Below are 20,924 nucleotides of genomic sequence, written 5' to 3'. Positions count from 1 at the left end.
CTTTCTTTTCGTTTTACACAAAGCAAATGCAGACGACGTATAGAAAAAAAATGCGTGCAACAGAATTATGTTTAGATGTGTCATAGAACGAAGACCTCGTGATGCTGTCTACTCCTCTAGCTGCCTTTGTTAGCTTAGACTTAGTTTATGTATACAGAAGAAACCGCAAATAATTTGTGTGCGTGTGTGTGCTGGCATATAGCAGGCTGTTCGCTGAAGGGTGTCTTCCAGATGTTAAGCCTAAACCTAAATGTACCCGTGGGGACAATATAGAACAGGAAAGTCAAATAAGTCCACTAATTTCATCGGTAGAATGGACCGTTTATACCAACTTGGCGCATCACAAGTATCCAGCAGATAACGCCGCCCGCTGCAAAGGAGAAGATCGCCACGACAAGACAGCAAATCCGGTCGAATCTGGTGTTTGCTAGACTCTCTCTTGAGGACTGTGAACTTCCAGGATGTGCACACTTCGATGCAAAAGGAACGTTCGCGTAGGGCTTCGCCAGCGAGGAAAGCAACGAAAGTGGAGGAAAACGTTCTATGTTTTCGCCGTCGTCGCCGCAGATATGCGTGGCTTCCCCTCAGTTTCGCGTGCGCTGTACGCAACCGGCGCTGCGATCGTGTGTGTGGGTCGTACTGGGCCTCTGCTGACAAGCGCCGCAGACAGTGATGGATCGTGGCTCTCGCGGCTGGCGACCGGCGCTCGATGCTTGTACCGTTTGATGTCGACCGTCCTTACTGTAATGGGACGACCGAGGAGAGAGGCCGACGCCACGAGAGGTGAAGGTTCAGCCCCGGCTGCTACAGAACCAACGCGTGGATTTCCTGCGCCGCCGCACCCACATCGGCCGGTTGGCTCGTACGGACCAAAGACGACAACTGAGAGCAGCGGGCTTCTCTGCAATGCGCCAGAGCAAGGCGAGGATGACGTTAGTGAGGGCAGTTCTGCTACGCTGTTGTTGAGATTGCAGCGCAGAGGGAAAAAAAAAAATTGAAAGAAGCAGCAAGGGAGAGCGCTTGCAGAACAAGTACGGGCAACGCCTTGTGGTTTGAGTAATATCTCGTTCAGCGTACCTATTTTTATTTTCGAAGCTGCGCTTGACGTCGCAAATGTTCGAATCTGTGATCTTGTCAGTCGGGGCGTTGCTCTTAGTTATGACTCGTCCGCCAGCTACGCCCATTCGCGCACTGTGTATACTGACAGATCCTACGTGACAAGAATTTACTGCGAACCTCGTGGTAAAAACACATTTCTCGTGTATTTTGTGTGCGTCAAAACGTAAGCGCCCACGTTCTTTTCGAGCTGCTAATCGGAGTCCCAACATTACAATGTCCATAAAAATAGGTTGGTTGGTTTATGGGGTTTTAGGTCCCAAAGCGACCAAGGCTATGGAGACGTAGTAGTGGAGGGCTCCGGAAATTTCGACCACCTGGAGTTCTTTAACGTGCACTGACATCGCACAGAACACGGGCCTCTAGAATTTCTCCTCCAAAGAAATTCAACCGCCGCGGCCGGGATCGAACCCGCGTCTTTCGGGTCAGCAGCCGAGCACCATAATCACTGAGCCACCGCGGCGGCTCTGTCCATAAAAATAGTTTAACATCGTCAAAATGAGCTTACCTTTGTAGTGAGAACATTATTAGATTTCGTGGTTCTGTGAGCGACATAGAGGGTAATTTTAAACATGTATTAAATGAATATAGTCTTGGCATGTAGCGGGACAGTTTAGCGTAGCCCTGAGTCTATAGGTTTGAAGGTCAACGCGCCATAAAAGGAAATGATGTTTTATTTAGTTGCTCATTTGTTTACTCTCTTAGTATCTCACTCACTCACTCACTCACTCACTCACTCACTCACTCACTCACTCACTCACACTCACTCACTCACTCACTCACTCACTCACTCACTCACTCACTCACTCACTCACTCACTCACTCACTCACTCACTCACTCACTCACTCACTCACTCACTCACTCACTCACTCACTCACTCACTCACTCACTCACTCAGAGTAGGTTGTAATCTGTTTTAGTTAGCTCTATTCCAAAGCATTTCTGACTTCTGATTCGTGCGTGGCAGCAAGCTATTTCATTGTCTATCGTCCAGCAACCCACTTCGCAAAGTAAATACGCCGTGAAAGCTGCAATTTAAGTGTTCTTCGAAGCAGCCTTGTTTGTAACGTTTTTGTCTTTCCCTCGGCGCACTATTCGAAGATTAACTACAGATACGACGCTTGGGTGCTTCAGAGGACTCGAGGTCAAATGCCAATGCTTGTGCGGGGACGGTAATTATGAGTTCCTGTACAACGCCACCTAAACCAACGAACAGAATGTGAAGCAAGATGCCTTCTACACGGTCGTTATCTGTGCAGCGAAATGAGAGCAATCGCGGTGACCCGGACAGCCCCCGTTCATTGTGCTCCACGGACGTGACCTCCAAGAAGAACGCGAGAACTAAGCCTAACACTTGTAGGAGAAAGAAACAAAACAAAAAGGCGCTGCAGCGTCGAGACGCTGACGTGCGCTGTTCAAACACCTCGCGGGCAGCACTCTCACGTTTCTTTTTACTTGTTCTTTTGTGATTTTCTTCTTTAAATAACCGGCGGTGCCGTTAGGCATGCCGCACCATGTTGCCATTCCAGGCCTGCAGCGGGAGGCGAGTTTTACCAACAACCTGCAATTTGAAGCTCTGCCTACGCGGCTGATCTATTCTTTCGCGACCTAGGAAACGCATTTCTTTTTCGCATTCTGCAAACAACGGGACAGTCTCAGAGACGTGCTGGAGAGGCGCCGAAGGTTGGTCACACGCACTTAATGGTGGTCGCTTCTACAGGGAGGGCACACGAGAGAAACAGGAAGAGAAAGTCCCCGAGCACTCTGCTTAGGAGCAATTTCCCTTGCTTTCTTCCTTCGCTCCATAAAAACGCACTCGCAAACAGCTAAACCGGAATACGGAAGCTATTGGCATTTTCGGTGCATGCAAAAAATACGACTGTGGTAATGAAGGCAGGACTTACTCTTAGTTAACTACCAAGGGAATAATTACTTGTTATTATGAACCTGAGCGCGGTCGTATGGCTATGAACGAGAGCTATTTAGCTGTCTCAGAAGCTCGAGAGCTGAAGGGACATTTGCCTTTGTCCGGGAATCAAACTCACGACCACCGTCTGATTGAGGCAGCCGCTCTAACAACAAAGGTAACCAGGACGCTAGCAAATGGTTAGGCAAAGCCGTATTGATCAACAGTTTTAAGCGAGAACGATGTTAGCCCCAGTTGTTTAGGCATGGATCAAACAGTGTACACTGATGCCACTGATTGATGTTTAAGTACGTGTATAGCGGTGTCTAACACAGGGGAACATATGAGTCGGAACCATGTTTCTCAGACAAGCTACTTTCAAACCGTCTGCGGCATTTCGTTGCAGAAACGTTAGCCTTCAAAAAATGAATTTTCTTTAATGGGTTTCTAATGACACTTGCTAAAGGTCGATGTAAGTTTTGGTATATTATCCGAGGCTTCAACCAGCCAGCCAGCTCGCTGAAGTTACATTCATGGTATGAGATCTCTTTTTACGCGCATGGGCTTTATTGGTAGTGCCAGAAGTGACAACAAAGACATCCTGAAATAGCAGAAAGGCTCTATAGGGCAGCCAGGAAACGACTTTGGGCAGTGTAGGGGGCTGTCCGCCATCTACCACGGCCACCTTTAGAGGGAAGTATATTGCACGCAAATGTGAAGTAGGTATAAACATCCTGAATCACGACATACTTCAATGTGTACCTGTGCAACTCCGCTACAAGTTTTTCCTTCAAGAACAAATGTGTTTATGTCTATACTCAACTTTGACGCCTGCCTTTCCGCAACCTCTGCAAACGGTGCATGTTTGTCCATGCTGCCGCCATGGTGCATACAACTAACCCCGAGATCGCGGCTTGAGCTGCCCAAGACTGGACGTGAAACATCGGGAAGGAGCCATTCAGTCACCTTCAGCATTCCTTCACGACACCTAGCGACCCGTCCGCAAACATATGTATGCCCTTGCACGACCAGACTAGCCCGTAGCAAGCCACCTCATCTTTCTTGTCCGAAGTCTTCGCGACACCTATTAGGTCTTACATGGCCCTCGCAAAAGAGAAAAGAAAGACGGAAGGGGCGCCGTTCCAAAAAGGCAAGATCAATTCAATTTGTTGCGGTCTTAGCAGTGATACGCAAATCCTTAGCAATCTTGTCGCTCACATACCACGCATAGTTGCGCCACTGAACGCGGCTCAGGCTCCGTCATCGTCAAGCAGTCTGCAACCAGAAATTAGGCGCCGATATTAATGGCAAATTGCGGCTCATGTCGGGCCCCTGAAGCTGCTCCGATGACGGTGGCCGCCCGGGGGTCGCGTCACAGCACGCGACGCCCGGTCGATCGATTAGCTGGCGCGCGACTGACATCGCGTTTGGCCAGGACATCCCCCCTCCCCCCTCAACTGCCTTGCCCGGTCTCTCTCTCTCTCTCTCTCTCATTCTGCGTGTTTCATATCCTCGAAAGCTCCGTGCCTTTGTAGCTCACCCTTTGACGGCAAGGAGCGTGTGTGGCGTGTGCTCGGCGCAAGTTCAACGCACTACGCGCGAGTTCAACGCCCTTTTGTGCGCCGAAACGCGTCCAAAAAACAACGTCGCCACCCTCCCAACCTCTGCCGCGCCGTCCGTCGGGACAGCCTCGGCGGCAGTATCAACAAGAACGCCAGCGGCAGCAGCAGCAGAAGCAGCCCAGCTATACGTGACAAGCGGTGCCTCATTGACGGCACCTGCTTCGAAGCCCATTGAGCAGAGCGTATAAATAGCATCGCACGCGTGATCATCGATGCTCCTGGGATCTCCGTGGCTGCATGGTGCGGCAGGCTCCATGTTGACGATAAGCGTCGACCAGTTTCCCGGAAGCGATACTCGCGATCCTTCCGGGACCTGTTGAGCATCTGTTAATTTTCATCCGTGGAAATATAGATTCTTCTATGTCCTATTTCTGCTACCCGCCCTTCACCCCCCTCCGCTCTTTTTTTTTTTTTTTGCGTTTGACCGCTTCTTCGGTTGTTCTAAGCACAAGAAATAGCAGGTATGAGTACAAGGACCGTAACATGTGCGGTTGGAACACGTATAATGCCGCTGATAAATTTCTAATTATTCTCCGTGATTTATTGACTCCTATTCAGTGGCTACAACGTTTACGTGAAGAATTTAAAGCAAAAATAGAAACTACCTAAAAAACTAAACCTAAAAAACCTAAAAAACTAAAAAAAATGCATGGCGAGTGCCACGCATGCTGCGCATCCTTTTTGTTACGGCAATAAAAATATTATTCCGTACGGTGTTCACTCTGAAATAAAACCTTTACACCTCTAGGGGTATAAAACTTTTATTTCGATGCGGTTGCTTCGTACAGTTAGCCTGAAACGGCTGCATAAACTTAAAGCGCGCCTTTGTTTTCATGACAATTCATCCGAGGCCTTCAATTAGGATCGTCTAACTCCCTTAGTCTAAAGGCCGACTACCCAGTCTTCATTCAGAGAAGCAGATTGTCGCGTTGTGTTTTCGTTTCGTTAATTTCAAAGCTATAGACGTACACTTTCACGCGCTGTTCCGGGCTTTTCCAGAGGGGTGTGTGAGATGGAAAGGCCAGGCTACCTTACTCCATCAAGATCGCTTTCCCAACGCACACAGACTATATGGTTTAGCCTTTCGCAACGGAGCCAACAACGACCGAAAACATGCTCTGTCGAGAGTACCTGCTTCCTTTATTTGTTTTTCTTTTTGCCGCGACCTGCCTCCGCACCTGTTGCCGCTTCTCCATCCAAACGGCGAGCAGCGCTCGGCGCGGCGTCAACACAAACGACCCCGCCGAAGGATTCGCACGACTAGAGCAGGCGTGAGGGGATGGTGTTGCTAAACCCACACGGCGGGCGGCAAGATCAAGAAAGGCGCGGCCTTCTCTATAGCCTTTAGGCCTGCAGGCTGAATGCGCCGGGCATCCATTTCAAAGCCGGCAGCGACCGCTGACAACACGTGGGCGGCCTAATTAATGGACAGCGCGGCGCAACTCGAACCTCGCCGGGCAGCAGCAGACGGTTTTAATTAAAAGCGCCCGCAGACACGACAGCAGCCCCAGCGCCTGATTGCAACGAAAAAAAAAAGAAGAGTGCAAAATATGTACAAAACCGAGCGGGCGCCGCGAGCGTTCACATACGCGTTCACGCCGGAACGACGTGCCGCAATTGGCTTTTCAAAGGCGGCACAGCGCTGTGGGCCTTCCGCATTAACCGATGGCTCGGCTTGGCTAGGCTCGGCTTCGCAACGACGCGTATACGTAATGCCAGCGAGCGGCGGTTGTTATTAAAACTGCCGCTCCGATCTCGTGGATCCTTCCTTCACTGATTGGATTATATACCCAACGCGCTGGCTTGGAGACAAGTGGCGGAGTAATAAAATACCGCTTGGGCCACTTTGGTTTCCTGAATTGATTTACAATGCCGAAAAAAAAATGAGGGAATGCTAATGAAAAGGCTGTTTGCTTCGCGCCGCTCAAAGCTTTGCAGGATTACGGTTGCTGCATCATATTAGGCACTATAGAAGTGGTTCCACCGCATAGCCTTTTCGCGTGCTCGGTTCCGGTGGCGCAAGAAGGCTGTTTTAAATTTAATGAGTGTCGCTCACTATCCCGGCGTTGATTAGAAACAGAGCCTTCCTTTTCGGAAGGAAGATTGAATTGCAAATTTAGGGTCCATTAGCATTGATACGCTCAAGTTCGTTCTGTTACAACACTACCCTTTCTCCTTCTATGGAAAGAAAGCTGTTACGTCGGGTGGCTGCGTCATGCAGCTATAATTGAATGAATGAATGAATGAATGAATGAATGAATGAATGAATGAATGAATGAATGAATGAATCAATCAATCAATCAATCAATCAATGACGAATGACGGCGTGAGCGAATGAATGAAATCAGCTTGTGCTGCGTCTATAGTGCTATAAATTGATTCGATGAATCACTAGAAGGATGAATGAGCGAATCAATCACATATCCGATCAGTTTAATGAGTGGAAGACCAAGCGAGTGAATGGATGCATGATTTCAGCTTGTGCTACCTCTATGTGGCTGTATATTGATGAATGAAACCTGCGCTCGTTGGTTTTGCAGTGAACGTGGACGAGTACCTCAACTCCCTGGACATCGACTCGCTCCAGATCGACGACCTGAGCCGCAAAGGCAGCACGGCGTCCCGGGGAAGCCGCAAGAGTTCGCGCTCAGATGTGCGTGCAGCTTCCTTTTCTTTGTGCATTTTACAGCTGGTTGTACCCATCCTCTGCAAGGAGCGCAGGATGCAGGTGTAGTTTTGGTTTGTCGTTAAAAACATACCGGACCTCCACTATAGGCATTTCAGATTTTAGAAGCAAAAGGAAAGAGTGGACACTCGACTTGAGTTTGAGTTTAGAGTTTGAGTTTATTAACATTTTAGTTCTCAGTACAGAAAACTAAGGGCCGGGGACAAAAGGTACAATACCTGTACCTGGCTGGGTCCCCTGACCCCACAACAAAGTTGGTAGCGATGCACTCCGAATAAACAAATCATAAACTAACGAAGAAAAACGAACAAAGCACTTTGAGCGAAAACAATTTAGCATGATATTTGAAATTGTGCACAACACTCGTGCCAACATTTAAACAAAATAAAAACTGTTTTAGCAAAACCTTGCGCAGAAACCATCAGAAAAATACAGAATCCATCAGGAGAGACACTTATAATCAATAATGTACAACAAATAAATATGATAAACATAAATCAAATACAGTCCATTCCACTCAAAAGCAGTCACTCGAAAAGAAAGTACACATTATAGAAATTCACAAAAACCGTGAACCCAACTACAACCACACAATGAAAATTTCGCGCAAAAATCTTTTCAATGTATTAATAGAAGGATAATTGATAGCTTCAGCTAACACCGCGTTCTCGTTTAAAGCGTTGGGAATAAGGTATTTCATACTTTGTAATCCATAATTTGTTCGTAAACGTGGTAATATGTAATTTATTTTCCTGAAACAAAAGCTGTCATTTTTCATCAGATATGTATTATCAAAGCTGTGGGAATTTTGTTTCCTTTGGGTGTATATGTAGAGTGCAAGTTTGTATAAATAGAGCTGTTCAAGATAAAAAATCCCATATTTCTTGAAAAAAGGCCTTGTGCTCTCATTATAATTTAAGCTTTCCAGAGCCCTAATGGCTTTCTTTTGCATGATTGTTAACGTTTGCAAGTTACCTCTAGTTGTTTTCCCCCAAATCAAAAGACAGTAAGTTAAGTGGGATTGGATGATTGCATAATATGTATTTAATCTGTACCTAGTTGGAATCAGGTTCTTCACCCTCCATAATGCTCCAACTACTTTCGACATTTTTAATTTCAAATGATTTACATGTTCATTCCAGCTCAGAAACTCTTCAAAGTGGACACCGAGGAATTTAATGGTTTTTGTTTGCTGCAAACTTTCAGTGTGGAAGGTGAGATTAATTTCGTAGTCAATAGGTGTGTTTCTTGCTCTGAATAGGATATATTTTGTTTTCTTGATGTTTAACTGCAAATTATTGCTAATAAGCCAGTTCGATAAGTTACATAGCCAAGTGTTGGCTGCTTCTTCTATTTCTTTCAATTTTGATCCGGAAAAAAAAGCATTTGTATCATCTTCTCATTTGTATCATTTGGTGTACATCTTCTCCATTGGTGTCGCTGGGCATAAACAATTCCTTTTATAATATTTTGCAAATACTTCCAGGTGCGTACAAGTCGCGCTTCGAGTTCAGAGAGCAGTTGGCGTTTAGTGATCGCCGAGGGTACAAACTTGGACTAGTAAATCGCAGTGGCAACTACGACACTATGATCCGACCAATCACAAAGCGACGCTATGTATTAATATGTAGACTTCAGCGGTCCTGTACATGATAGAGATGCAGAATAGCGCAAGGAAACAGAGACTGCGAAGAGGATAGACAATGCTCGGCGGTTTGTGGCAGCCTTAGTGAATTGAGTCCGATGTATGTGAAAGTACTCCGAAGTACAATTTTTCATAGGGCCCGCACCATTTTCTGGAATTCTCTCCTTTTTTTTCTGTCTTTTTTGCTCTACGTGCGAGAATTAATGAGTTCACAAAACTAGTGACAGCAAAGCTGCCTGTATTCTGCGTTGAATAAGTCGTCCCGATGACGGAACGCCGGAATGACCGGCGACCACAGTTCGCATAGGTCGGTAGCGATAAGTTTCTGGTGTCTCTATCCGCTTTAGCAGCCTTCTCGAAGCACAGAAAGGCCGGCTGTTCTCTTTCAGCAGAAATTGTTCAATTCGATCACTTTCACATGGACGTGTTCCTATTGGCAGCGAGTTGAAAGTAAAAGAATTATTCACCTACTCACTTTTCCTTGTTCACGTGGCTGCAAAAGAAACCAACTCGGTCACTGAAACGCGAAAATATCAGCTGAACAAAATTCACACTCCACCACCATTTCCTGTGTAGCGAAGACGTTTTGTCAAAGGAGCTAAGCAAAAATTCGGCAGTTGGAAATGCGACAGGGAAGAGATCGACAGCTCGACTCATTAGAAGTTTGGGCAAGAGTTTTAAGTAATTACTGGGGGAATACGATAAATAGAAGTTTCATAAGGCGACAATAAACAAATTTCTTCATTACTTATTTCGATTTCTTTTCTTTCAGTCTTTTAATGTTTTGGGTGAAATTGTTTCCCGTGCGGCCGACTGCTGATCACATGGCCAGAGCGGATGCCCTCCACAGGCGGTGGTCCGCGCTTCGAGTGCGAAAGAGCAAGAATTTTCCTTTAAATTTGAGTTCGAACTAAAATTAATGGTGATTGCCATGCGGTTTCTTTCGAGAAAATGCATGGTCACATTTTGGCGGAAAGATCGCCTTTCATAAACATGTCCCGGCCGGATTTGCGCCAATGGCTCCGTCGCGACGAAAATGACTCGAACGAAACAGGTCCACACAGGTTTCCACTATTCCCGGCATTCTGATGATAGTAAACCTATGCATTGTAGCGTCGGTCAATTTTAAGTAACAAAAATTCACTTTCTTTCGCGCGAAATAGACTTAAGAACGAACTTCTTATCGTGTCTTCTCCGTAACTTTGCTCAAATTCACGAAAATCAAACGTCACAGTGAAAACACGGCAAGCCATTAATCAGCTTACAGGTAACAGCATTAGACTCACCGTAGAAGGCAATTACTTTCTAAAAAAAATACGTTAGAGCTTAGAAGGCACGGCTGCGCTGGAAGTCGAGTCACCGTTCTTTTAAAACAAACCGTTCAAAACGCGCTGCCCCCCTCGTCGATTTCTGACGCCTCGCACGCTGCGCTGGTGAGCAGGAGCTTTGATGTCGCCGTTTCTTAGCGCCACGCGCGCCTTTCCTCTCGATTGAGCCGCGACGCGTTGCGTCTAAGAGGATTAGCCTATCGAGGCGCAAAGAAGCGAGGACGGGGGCACAGGTGAGCTGGGAGGGGGGGGTTGTGCCGGTGAAGAAGTAGAAGAGGAAGAAGGCGACCTAATGCTGAAATACGTTTCCGCCTCCTCTCGGGGCAGCGCACGCGCGTGCGTGAACGGGCGAGTTATGGCGGGCCGCTTCATCAGTGAGATTAGGCGCTACGCCGTCGCTTCGCCTTTGCGTCCCGCCTGCTTCCTGCATAGCTTTGCTCGAGGATTTCAGCTGCGGGCTAGCTGCGAGTGGGCCGCTCCCTACGCCCTGCACATAGTCAAGGATGAGAAGGAGCGCGCCAGGTGCGGTGTTTCTTCCGTTCGCTACTTGTCCCGCTGACGGAACCTGAGCTGTCGGGCAACATGTGCTCTCGCCTAGACGTGATGGTTTTAACGGCTTACCCTTTCTTCTCCAAACAGGTGAATACGTCCGAGCCGCAGCGTGTGTCTCTTGTTGCATAAGGATGCCCAAACGTAGTGTCTTGGATTGTTCGGGTTAAGTTGCAGGAATCCGGCTGTCGTGGAATGCATAAATGTGTACCCGTCTACTGTACGAGAACACAGCCGAAATAGATTTGCTGTATAAGTTTGGTATTGACAAATGAAGGAATAAAGCCCTTATTGCAACAAAATTTTACTGAAGCTCCCATTACCTAGCGCTCATGCTTACGTGAACCTGTTGAAAACAACAAAGTGGTTGCGACGAGAGACGGAATCTCGGTCGTAGTAGAACAGTGTTTTTGAAGGAGTTGCAACCTGACGCCGTTGACACCTGTGCAGGCTTCAGTTCTTGCATGTAGCTATTTTCTCGGGTACTGCTTGATGCTGAGGAATAAAATGGAGACAAAGGTTGTTTCCACCAGAATATGCTGAATTAAAACAAAGAAGCAGAATTCGAATACTAAAATGGGGAAAAAATAAAGAGAGCTTGTCTACCTGTTATGCAAAACTGCAAGATGACCGTGACAGTATGCGCAGTAACGAGAGAGACTACGTGTGGTATGTGTACGGAGGACTGACAATTTGCCGACAGGGCAAAAGGGAAAAAGTAATAAAACTAAAGTATCACGCATCTCTGGCTCGTATAGGCTAACTGTTGTGTCCCCTTGTTGCTTTTGTGTGTGTGCGCCCCCTCCTAACGACCACTCGCATTCCCCTCCTAACGACAGTTCGCATCCTCCTCCTAACGACCACTCAATCCTCCTAACGACCACTCAATCCTCCTCCTAACGACTACTTGCCCTTCGTCGCACGCTGTCGCCAGAGGCCCCCCCACGGTGCGCCCCCGCACCCTCCTCCTGTTCTGGGAAGCCACTCCCTCCCGTGGATGCTTGTCCGCTCCCTCCTTTCTTCGGGCGGCCAGTTCGGCTCCTGCCTCGGTCGACGCTGGTCGCACCCTCATCGGCTTTAAATAAACGAAGTCTAAAAGTACCGTGTGCGTCTTTCGCTGCATTCAACACAGCGACCGGACACGACAGTGGCGACGAGAAAGTGGATTCGACCCGCGCTACGCAACGCTATTGACAAGCCATGGCTACGCGAGGGTTTCCCAATCAGATACCAGAGTTCAACGGCTCATCGTGGTCATCGTGGGTTGGACGCCTTCAGTTCTACTTTGAAGCTAACAACATCACAGACCCAGCCTTGAAGAGGGCCAACCTGCTGACGCTGTGCGGGGAGCAGACCTACGATACTGTCTGCGCCCTTATTCAGCCAAGCACACCAGCGGCAGTGTCTTACGACGACATCGTAAAAGCGCTGCAAAAGCACTACGACCCAAGGCCATCCGAGGTCTACAGCCGGGCTCGCTTCCAACGACGAGATCAACTGGAAGGAGAAACTGTGAGCGCCTACGTAGCCGCGCTCAAGAAGCTCGCTGCCGACTGCAATTTTGGAACGCTGTCGACAACAGCTACCGGGCAGGAGGGAGACGCAGCTTCTTCTGCTAACACCACCATGCTTCCCTTGGACGTGATGTTACGCGACAGATTTGTGTGCGGACTGAGTGACGAGTCACTGCAGCAGCGCCTGTTCGCTGAGAAGGACCTCACATTCAGCAAAGCTTACGACATCGCCGTTCGAGCGGAGAGCGCCGGTCACCAGCAGAGAGGGATTCGCCGGAACACCGAGCCGGTACACCAGACAAGCAACCAGGTGCGCAAGCCTTCTGTTGTTGTAAAATCGGTCAAAAAGGCACAACGCTGCTGGCGGTGTGACGACCAACACAACCCCCAGGGATGTCGATTCCAGTCAGCCACGTGTAATTTTTGCCACAAGCGAGGGCATATCGAAAGAGCATGCATTACGAAACGGAGACTTGCCAAGATAAAGTCACCTTCCCAGCCTAATCACAGCGTCAACGCCTCAGAGAATACGCCGCTATCTGATCTCCATGGAACAACATCAGCAACACCATCTGTGTTGTACGACCTGAACACCATGAATCTCGGCACGCGACCGAAGATTTTTACAGAAGTAAGCGTACATCACCAGCTGATTAAGTTCGAGGTGGACTCCGGCGCAGCCTGTACTCTGATCAGTGAGGACACGTTCCGAACTTCATGGCCATCTGACGCACCCGCCCTGCAACAAGACGACACGCACCTGCGAACGTGGTCAGGACAGAATCTGCCACTATTGGGCTCTGCCAACGTGCAGGTTAACTACAACGGCCAGACCCATACGCTACCTCTGCTTGTTGTGAAGGGCACAGGATCAAGCCTTCTAGGGAGAAACTGGTTTTCTCCACTAGGCGTGATGATATGCAGCAAAGATCAAAACGCCGATGCGCTAAGCCGTCTGCCACTAGACGCAACTGTTGACGAACCATTTCCACCAGGAGACGTTCTGATGTTCGAAGCACTGCCAAAACCTCCGCTTACAGCAGGCACAGTTGCAGCATCTACGCAGAAGTGCGCAGCTCTCCGGCTAGTTTACACAGCTGTTCAACAAGGCAACGTGCATAAACTCAAAGGGGACAGCTTCGACGCTTACCGCAGGCGAGCTACAGAGTTGAGCACCCATCGCGGCTGCATCATATTTGGGTCCCGAGTTGTGATGCCGAGAGAACTACGCGCACAAGCTATGTCTCTCATCCACGCCGGACATCGGGGCATCGTTGCAATGAAAAAGTGTGCCAGAAGCTACATGTGGTGGCCTGGCATTGACAACGACATCGAAACAGTGGTGCGAGAATGCAAGCCTTGCCAGAGCAGCCGGAGCGCCCCGCCGAAAGCTCCTGTCCCAGAATGGGAAAAGCCAGACACACCATGGCACACACTGCACATTGATTTTGCAGGACCAATTGAGGGCTGCACTTTCCTTGTGGTCGTAGATGCCTACACAAAGTGGCTTGAGATAAGGCAAATGGGACAGACGACTTCGGCAGCAGTCATTGACAACCTCCGATCACTATTTGCAACGTTCGGCCTGCCGCGCAAGGTAGTGTCGGACAACGGAACACCGTTTGTGTCTGCGGAGATCCTCAAGTTTTATCGCGACAACGGGATCTCATCAGTTACATCGGCCCCCTACCACCCAGCGACAAACGGACAAGCCGAGCGCTACGTAGCCGAGCTAAAACGCGCCCTTGAAAGAGATCAGACAGGCTCGCTGCAGCGCCGCCTTGCGCGCTTTCTCTTCAAGCAGCACACGACGGTTCAGAGCACAACAGGCGAGACCCCCTCGAAAATGATGTTCGAGCGTGAAATGCGAACCCAGCTCACAGCCATCCTCCCCGAGCCAAAGGCAGAGACGTTCCGGGAAGAAAAAGCAATTCCGCGCTGCGGCACGCTTAATGAGGGGCAGCGCGTCCTCGCCCGACAGTTTCTGAAAAAGCCACGCTGGGAGGAAGCTACAATTGTCAGACGCATAGGCCTGCGCTCTTGGCTCGTCAACATACATGGCACAGTAGCACGCCGACATCTCAACCAGCTGCGTAGATTTACGACGCCGTCTGAGAGCTGTCCGCCAGCGGAGAGAACACGTGCACCATTTTCCCACATAGCCTGGCACCTCTTCCCGGAAGAAGAGACTTCGCCCAGGACAGACCTAGGAGACACAGCGAACAACAGCCAGCCTACAAGTGTTTCTCCCCCGAGCGCACAAAGCCAGCGCGCCTCCACGCGTGAGCGCCGACCCCCTGCACGATACCAGGCAACTTTCTAAGGGGGAAGGAAGTGTTGTGTCCCCTTGTTGCTTTTGTGTGTGTGCGCCCCCTCCTAACGACCACTCGCATTCCCCTCCTAACGACAGTTCGCATCCTCCTCCTAACGACCACTCAATCCTCCTAACGACCACTCAATCCTCCTCCTAACGACTACTTGCCCTTCGTCGCACGCTGTCGCCAGAGGCCCCCCCACGGTGCGCCCCCGCACCCTCCTCCTGTTCTGGGAAGCCACTCCCTCCCGTGGACGCTTGTCCGCTCCCTCCTTTCTTCGGGCGGCCAGTTCGGCTCCTGCCTCGGTCGACGCTGGTCGCACCCTCATCGGCTTTAAATAAACGAAGTCTAAAAGTACCGTGTGCGTCTTTCGCTGCATTCAACACAGCGACCGGACACGACACTAACTGAGGTCTTTTTACCCCTTTGTAAAAGTGAACAGCCGAGAATATCAGAGAAAGCATATCTGCGGCAACTGTCACACATAATTATTTACTGAGCAGAATACTGTGGTGGTTCCTGTTAGCCCTCTCGATACCAGTGCTGCCCAGCGGTGCAGCATCCTCTCCTGTAGATAATAATAGAAGCAGATGTTCCTTGCGTGTGCTTATATTCCTCCGTGTTTGTTCTTTTCTCTTTGTTTCTTTCTTTCCTGCCCCCCCCCCCTTTCTCTTCTCCTTACTTGTGTGCGTGACGTGACGTGGGCCCTTGACTGAAGCGTGTCCTAACGGTCTAATGGCGCCTCATTATTTATGCCTGACGCAGCTCAACTTCGAGGAGCCGAACGAAGCGGCGTACTACGAAAGCGACTTCGACGGCGGCTCCTCGTCGGACACGTCCGGAGCGCCGGCGGGGTCGTTTGTCGCGGGCGCCACGGAGGCCGAGGTCGTCGCGCAGGCCGCCGCCACCGCGGCTCAGGTATGCGTCTGGCACGCCACGCGCCACACCTGACGCAGGGTAGCCGCATCAAGCGGAGCGTACGCATTCACTGAGGCCGGCTGGCCACTGGTGGTGGTTGCGCTCAAGCGAGGTTGCTTGCTCAAACCGGAATTTCGTGCCGAACAAACAAACAAACAAACAAACAAACATACATACATACATACATACAAACAAACAAACGAATGAACGAAAAAACAAACAAACACCAACAAGCGACGCAGTCATGAGCGGAAAAAAGTACAGGGACACAGTGCACTTTCGAGAGATAATTGTGTTACTTAGTACACAACAAACGGAAAGAGCGATGGTTTTTGACCATACAAATAACAACTGTATTTCAGAGGTCCCCAATACGTCACCCGGATTGAAAAAAAAATGCAAAAGCACCCGTTTCTGAAAAGCGTTGCTTTGCCGCGCAGGCGTTCTTTCTTACCGTTACCTACCACAGCTACACGTGGCATAGTAGTGCATGGACCATGTGTCATTTTCTGTTCAATTTCTGCTCGAAATGATGATAATTCAAGTGGCGGCAGTCGGCACTCTATCATGCTAGTGTAGAATATGTATACATATTTTTTTTTTCACTAATATTTCTTTTGGAGGTGAGAGCGAGGTGCCTTGCGTCGGATGTTGCATTTAAAGCTAATGATGCATCCTGTCATCTGCGAAGAGGTGACAGTGAACGCCGGTGCGGTGAGCACCGCAGTGTATATCAAAAGCAAAGGTGCTGTAATCAACTACAACTTGACATGTTTGGCTCCCACTGTGAATGGATGAACTTGGGATGTTGTAAGAAATATGCGTGATCAGACAGGAAGAAGGGTTGGAGCAGAGATCAAGTGTACATATCCAAGGCGAACATCTCACATGGTTCTCACTCAGCCAGTCGGCTCGGATTCCTCTCATCAACAATTGTGGAAGACGCCAGCATTCTCGAAGGTCAGAGAGGCACAAATGGCGTAATGCACTTCTTTCTGAAACTGAAATTTTCTGAGGAGAGTGTTAAGCGCTGAGAGTTGTTTTGAGTAGTTCTCAAGCTAGACTATAAAATGCGTTGAAAAAAAAAAACTGAGGCTGGAACGAACTCACAGTGCTAAAGAGCAGTGCGCGAAGCTATGCTCGTTTAATTGCATTCATCGCTATAAGCCATGGGTCACTTTGATGTGTGAAGCTTCGCGAAGTGAAGGTCAGGACAAGGCGCAGGCTGCGCGTCACACTTCCCAGTCCATGTTGACCTAAGCTGTACGCATCGGTGCCAGCGCATGCGGGTAGCCGCTTTGCCTTTAACTGTTTCAAGGAGTGGAGATGATGGTTTACTCGTCAGATTGGCCGTAATTGGCTAGTAATGTAGTTAGGCAAGGTGTAGCTAGGGGTACGTACGAGCTGAGGTTTCTTCCAGCAGATGATGAAGCGGTGATTATGCTAGCGCACTGTAACTGCCTTCGTGGGCGGCGCACGGATCGGGGATGGTTAATGGATAGACCATAAGAGTGTTTCCTTTGCAACGGGGTGGTGGGGTCGGTGTTCACCAGGCTCACTGATCACTGCTTGACGCAGGGCGCCCCCTACGACCAGGACCCGACGATGGTGGCCTGGGACGACGAGCCCGAGGTGTCGGCGTCGGCCATCGACGTGAGCAACCTGGAGGGCGCGTACGAACCGCCGGCCACGGCAGAGGAGGAGGCCGAGGCGCCCGTGCGGTCGGCCGAGGAGCGCGAGGGGGCGCTGCGGGTGGCCATCAAGTGCTTCGCGCTCTTCTCTTACGAGGTAGGAGCCTGGCACGAACTACGCGGGCTTGGCTGCGCGTTGAGCCAGCCCTACTTATTCGTACCGCGTGACAGATTAAATTACTGAAATGCCTTCTGCAGAAACAGACTGAACAAATTTCAGTTATGGTTTCGGGTCGTAGAACAAACTATGTAAGACACTACTGGAAGTTACCGCAGACCTTTCAGTTGCTTACTGAGCTGAAATGACAAAATAAAAATCTTTGATGACACGGCCAGCGCTCTTGGGACGCAGCAATAGACTGCATATCATTTCCGCCGCGTTGTTTTCCTGACCAGCGTGACCATGTAGGTCCGAAGAAGCGGTTCCACCACAGTAAGATAACCAAAATCTTTAGGGATCTTACAGGGAAATCACGGATGATAGACCAATCAGAACACAGTATTCATCGGAGGCGCATTTTACTTGAAAGGAAACAAGAAAGGAAGGGACTCGTTTACATTCGGAAGCCCTGTATTGAATCTGACCTTAACACCCTGAAGTGCATTTGTTGGAAGCAAACAGACGGTGTTTGAAATCTTCCATGTTGTTATGAACAGAAGGAACGTCAATGCCTGTACTGTATCCTTACAAGTTTTTACGAGGTTGGTTTGGGGATTGATTATAAATGACAATTTGGCTTTGTAGTTTGGGGATTGATTAGAAATGACAATTTGGTTTTGGAGGGACGAAACTCTTGGCTCCATGGCTCAAAGCGAACAGTTTATTCCGCAGTTAAGAGCGATGTCCTGGCACCAGTCTAATAAGTCTTGCCCATTTTTCAATTTTATAGTGGGCAGAAGTCAGCCGTCAAGACTTGAATCTTCGATCGCTACATACATGTCTTCGCGAGGTCGAGAAGTGCGAAAGAGACCAAACGTTCCGTTGATTCGGTCTACAATGGGCAAGATCGCCAGGAGTCTCGGTACAGGGACTTTGTGTCGGTAACAGAAGGGGCTCACGGGATTATTTTACGCATTTGCAAGTATGCGGCCCTTTGAAAGAAAACATCAGCATCTGGCTTCTTGTACCCGCACAAACGCACTAGAGGTTCAGTAACGTGTGTGTGCTCAGGAGAACGTTAAGTGGGTTATTTGGTTTATCATTGCATAGGGTATTAACGCAAATAAATGGCAGTGTCTGTCATCAAAATAGCCAGTGTGTCACGAGTGCTTACAGCGTATCAATGTCTGGGCGCGTATAAGGGAAGCAGAATTTGACGAAGCACGATTCGGTGATCGGGCTTCTCTATGCGTACGCAAGTAAGTCTTCAGATTTCTCTACAGACGCGTCAGAACTAGTACGCCGAATCATGCTCTATGTTGCTCTAGCCACGTGGCCACGCCGCATTCTTAAGCTCTCAAAACCTATTCTAAGCGCCCTTTTCGCGAGAAAGAATACTTATACAGAGTTTCTTGATGTAAACCTTTCTTCACGCTGTCTTTTTTCTCGTGCGACAGGATGGGAGCGGTATAACGGTTTTATTTCATTCCAGCTCCATCGCGCACACGAACCAGTGAATGATTTCGTTTCTTAATTACGCTTTATAGAACCAAATGAAGGAATTAAGTGAATTATCACACCACGGCGCATATCCTGTTGCCTTCTACAGTGAAAAACATGGGCGCACCTCAAACGCACGCATGTCTAAACCTCCGCCCCTTCCTGGTGCAACCGTTCCCAGAAATTCGCTCATACCGGCAAGCACAAAGTGGCAACAGTAAGAAGGTGCTGCTGTTGCGTCCCCATTCATGAATTTCATACATCTGTTCACTTGGTGTCACTCCCACAAGTTCTGCTCTGAGCACTGGTCATAATCTCTCCGCTCTTGTACTGGACACCGATGGCGCAAGAATTCTCGTCCCGAAACGCTCTCTTCTCACCCACGTATGGCGCCTGGAATGAAGAGCATCATCATAAGAAAGCGAAAGAACAAGCAGGTAGGGGAAAGGATAGGCGGCGTACGCTGGCGGAAGGTGCGAAGAATTTCTGGGAACAGCTCTCACCAGGACTAGACACCGCGCCTCCCGGTCGCGGCTTGTCGAGAGCATGCTCTCAGCGCACCGCTCGCCTAGGTGATGGATCAACCGTCCGGGTCCGGCGCGAGAGAGGGGTGGCCATCCGTCACAGTTCCCGCCGGACGAACGCCGAAATCCGCCCAGAATCCGGCCACAACTCGCCCAAGATGATGGGGTTGCTTGCGCCCCCTCCTACCTCCACTTCTGTTCTGCTGCAGTCCACTCGAAGCGCGCTTCCGTTTTGCTGAGCTCGCCGCTGCCGTCGTCGCTGTGATATCCGTGTCACCGGTACTCGAAACCGGAGGACTGCCTGCCGTGCCTTCCTTGTCCTCTTCACCTTGTCTTGCTTTTTTGTCACGGTGTGTACGGACACTTGTACTTCGAAGGGACTCTTCTCTCTGGAAATACTCGTGAGGGACTCTTCGCCTGGCACGAATTTGTTCCCTTGTTGGCGGCCCTACTTTTGTTTCGTAAGCCGTTCGATTCTTTCACTTTCGACGTTCTCACTTTTTTTGTGTGTGTGCTGCTGGTTCTTTTTCTGTGCTTGTTTGATGCACGAGTATATTGAGATATGTGTCGCTTTCACCCGGCGCCCTCTATTAGCTCTTCTCTGAAGTAAATATGCTCGCCTTTTGTCGAAAGACCCATGAAATCCGCATTGCAGCTGCACACAACTATACAAAGGCATGAAGAAAGGAAAGAACTAAGGACAGGCGATTAAGTCACATTTCTTAAAGCCGGCTACCCTCTGCGCCCCCTTACTTGGCCACCGTCTCAGCGCACTTGCGCAGCAGAGAATGCAGCAGACGACACCACTGCGCCAAGCGTTACGATTGGCTGCGCCGGCGGCCAAAGACTCAGTAGTCCTTGCGAAAGCGCGTAACTTCCGGCATACTTTCTCTCGTGCAGCTCAGATAGTGAGGGCCTCTCCTGAGTTTTCCTTCCTTCATGATATAAACGGCATTTTAGTGTGTTTTTGTGCGTGCATGTGCCAAAGCCGAGACACCTCCTGTCAGGCATGACGTATAATAGAAATCTCCGGATAAATTTCCACCGCCTTAAATTTCTTTAGCGTTTAGAGCAATGCCAACGCACAAGTTTTTTTTGTATTTCGTCTTCATTAAATTGAGGACACCGCGTCCGGGATCGAGCCCAAAACCTCATAAACACCAGAACACTAAATCCACTCATCCACCACAGCACGTGGCTCTGCATGCGGCTGCCATATTGACACTATATAGTGTTGACAAACCAAGCAGTCCTACACTGTAAACAGAAAGCAGTAAAAAGGGAGTAAGTGGTCCTCCAGCGCATTGCCTTAAGGGGGTGTGCTAAAGTATAGTTTACTCTCTTTTTTACTCCCAATAGGCGTATTCATGTTTACAGTGTACTACGTCACTGCTGAGTGAGTAACGGTCTCATAAAAAGAGAAATTAACAGTTCATCAAAGAAGTTAGTCGGTGTCCTTCATAAAGGGTTCCCGAAAGAGCTGCAAGTTAAGGCTGAATATGCTCAGTC

General features: G+C 49.2%; 1 protein-coding gene across 3 annotated transcripts in view; it reads left to right on the top strand.

The window, feature by feature from the left end:
• nwk (FCH and double SH3 domains nervous wreck) overlaps window positions 1–20,924 on the top strand; it is a 126,826-nt gene that overhangs the window by 67,060 nt on the left and 38,842 nt on the right. For all 3 annotated transcript variants that reach the window (XM_089567055.1, XM_089567057.1, XM_089567056.1), the window contains exons 14-16: window positions 7,186–7,298; window positions 15,448–15,600; window positions 17,179–17,388. In XM_089567055.1, coding sequence (XP_089423181.1) covers window positions 7,186–7,298; window positions 15,448–15,600; window positions 17,179–17,388 — 476 coding nt within the window. The remainder of the gene's footprint in view (window positions 1–7,185; window positions 7,299–15,447; window positions 15,601–17,178; window positions 17,389–20,924) is intronic.

Source organism: Amblyomma mixtum, chromosome 1 (genome assembly GCF_055824585.1).
Source record: "Amblyomma mixtum isolate Tamu chromosome 1, ASM5582458v1, whole genome shotgun sequence".
Taxonomy (NCBI): domain Eukaryota; kingdom Metazoa; phylum Arthropoda; class Arachnida; order Ixodida; family Ixodidae; genus Amblyomma; species Amblyomma mixtum.
Note: the sequence above shows the minus strand (reverse complement) of the source record. Positions and strands in the feature narration are given on the sequence as shown.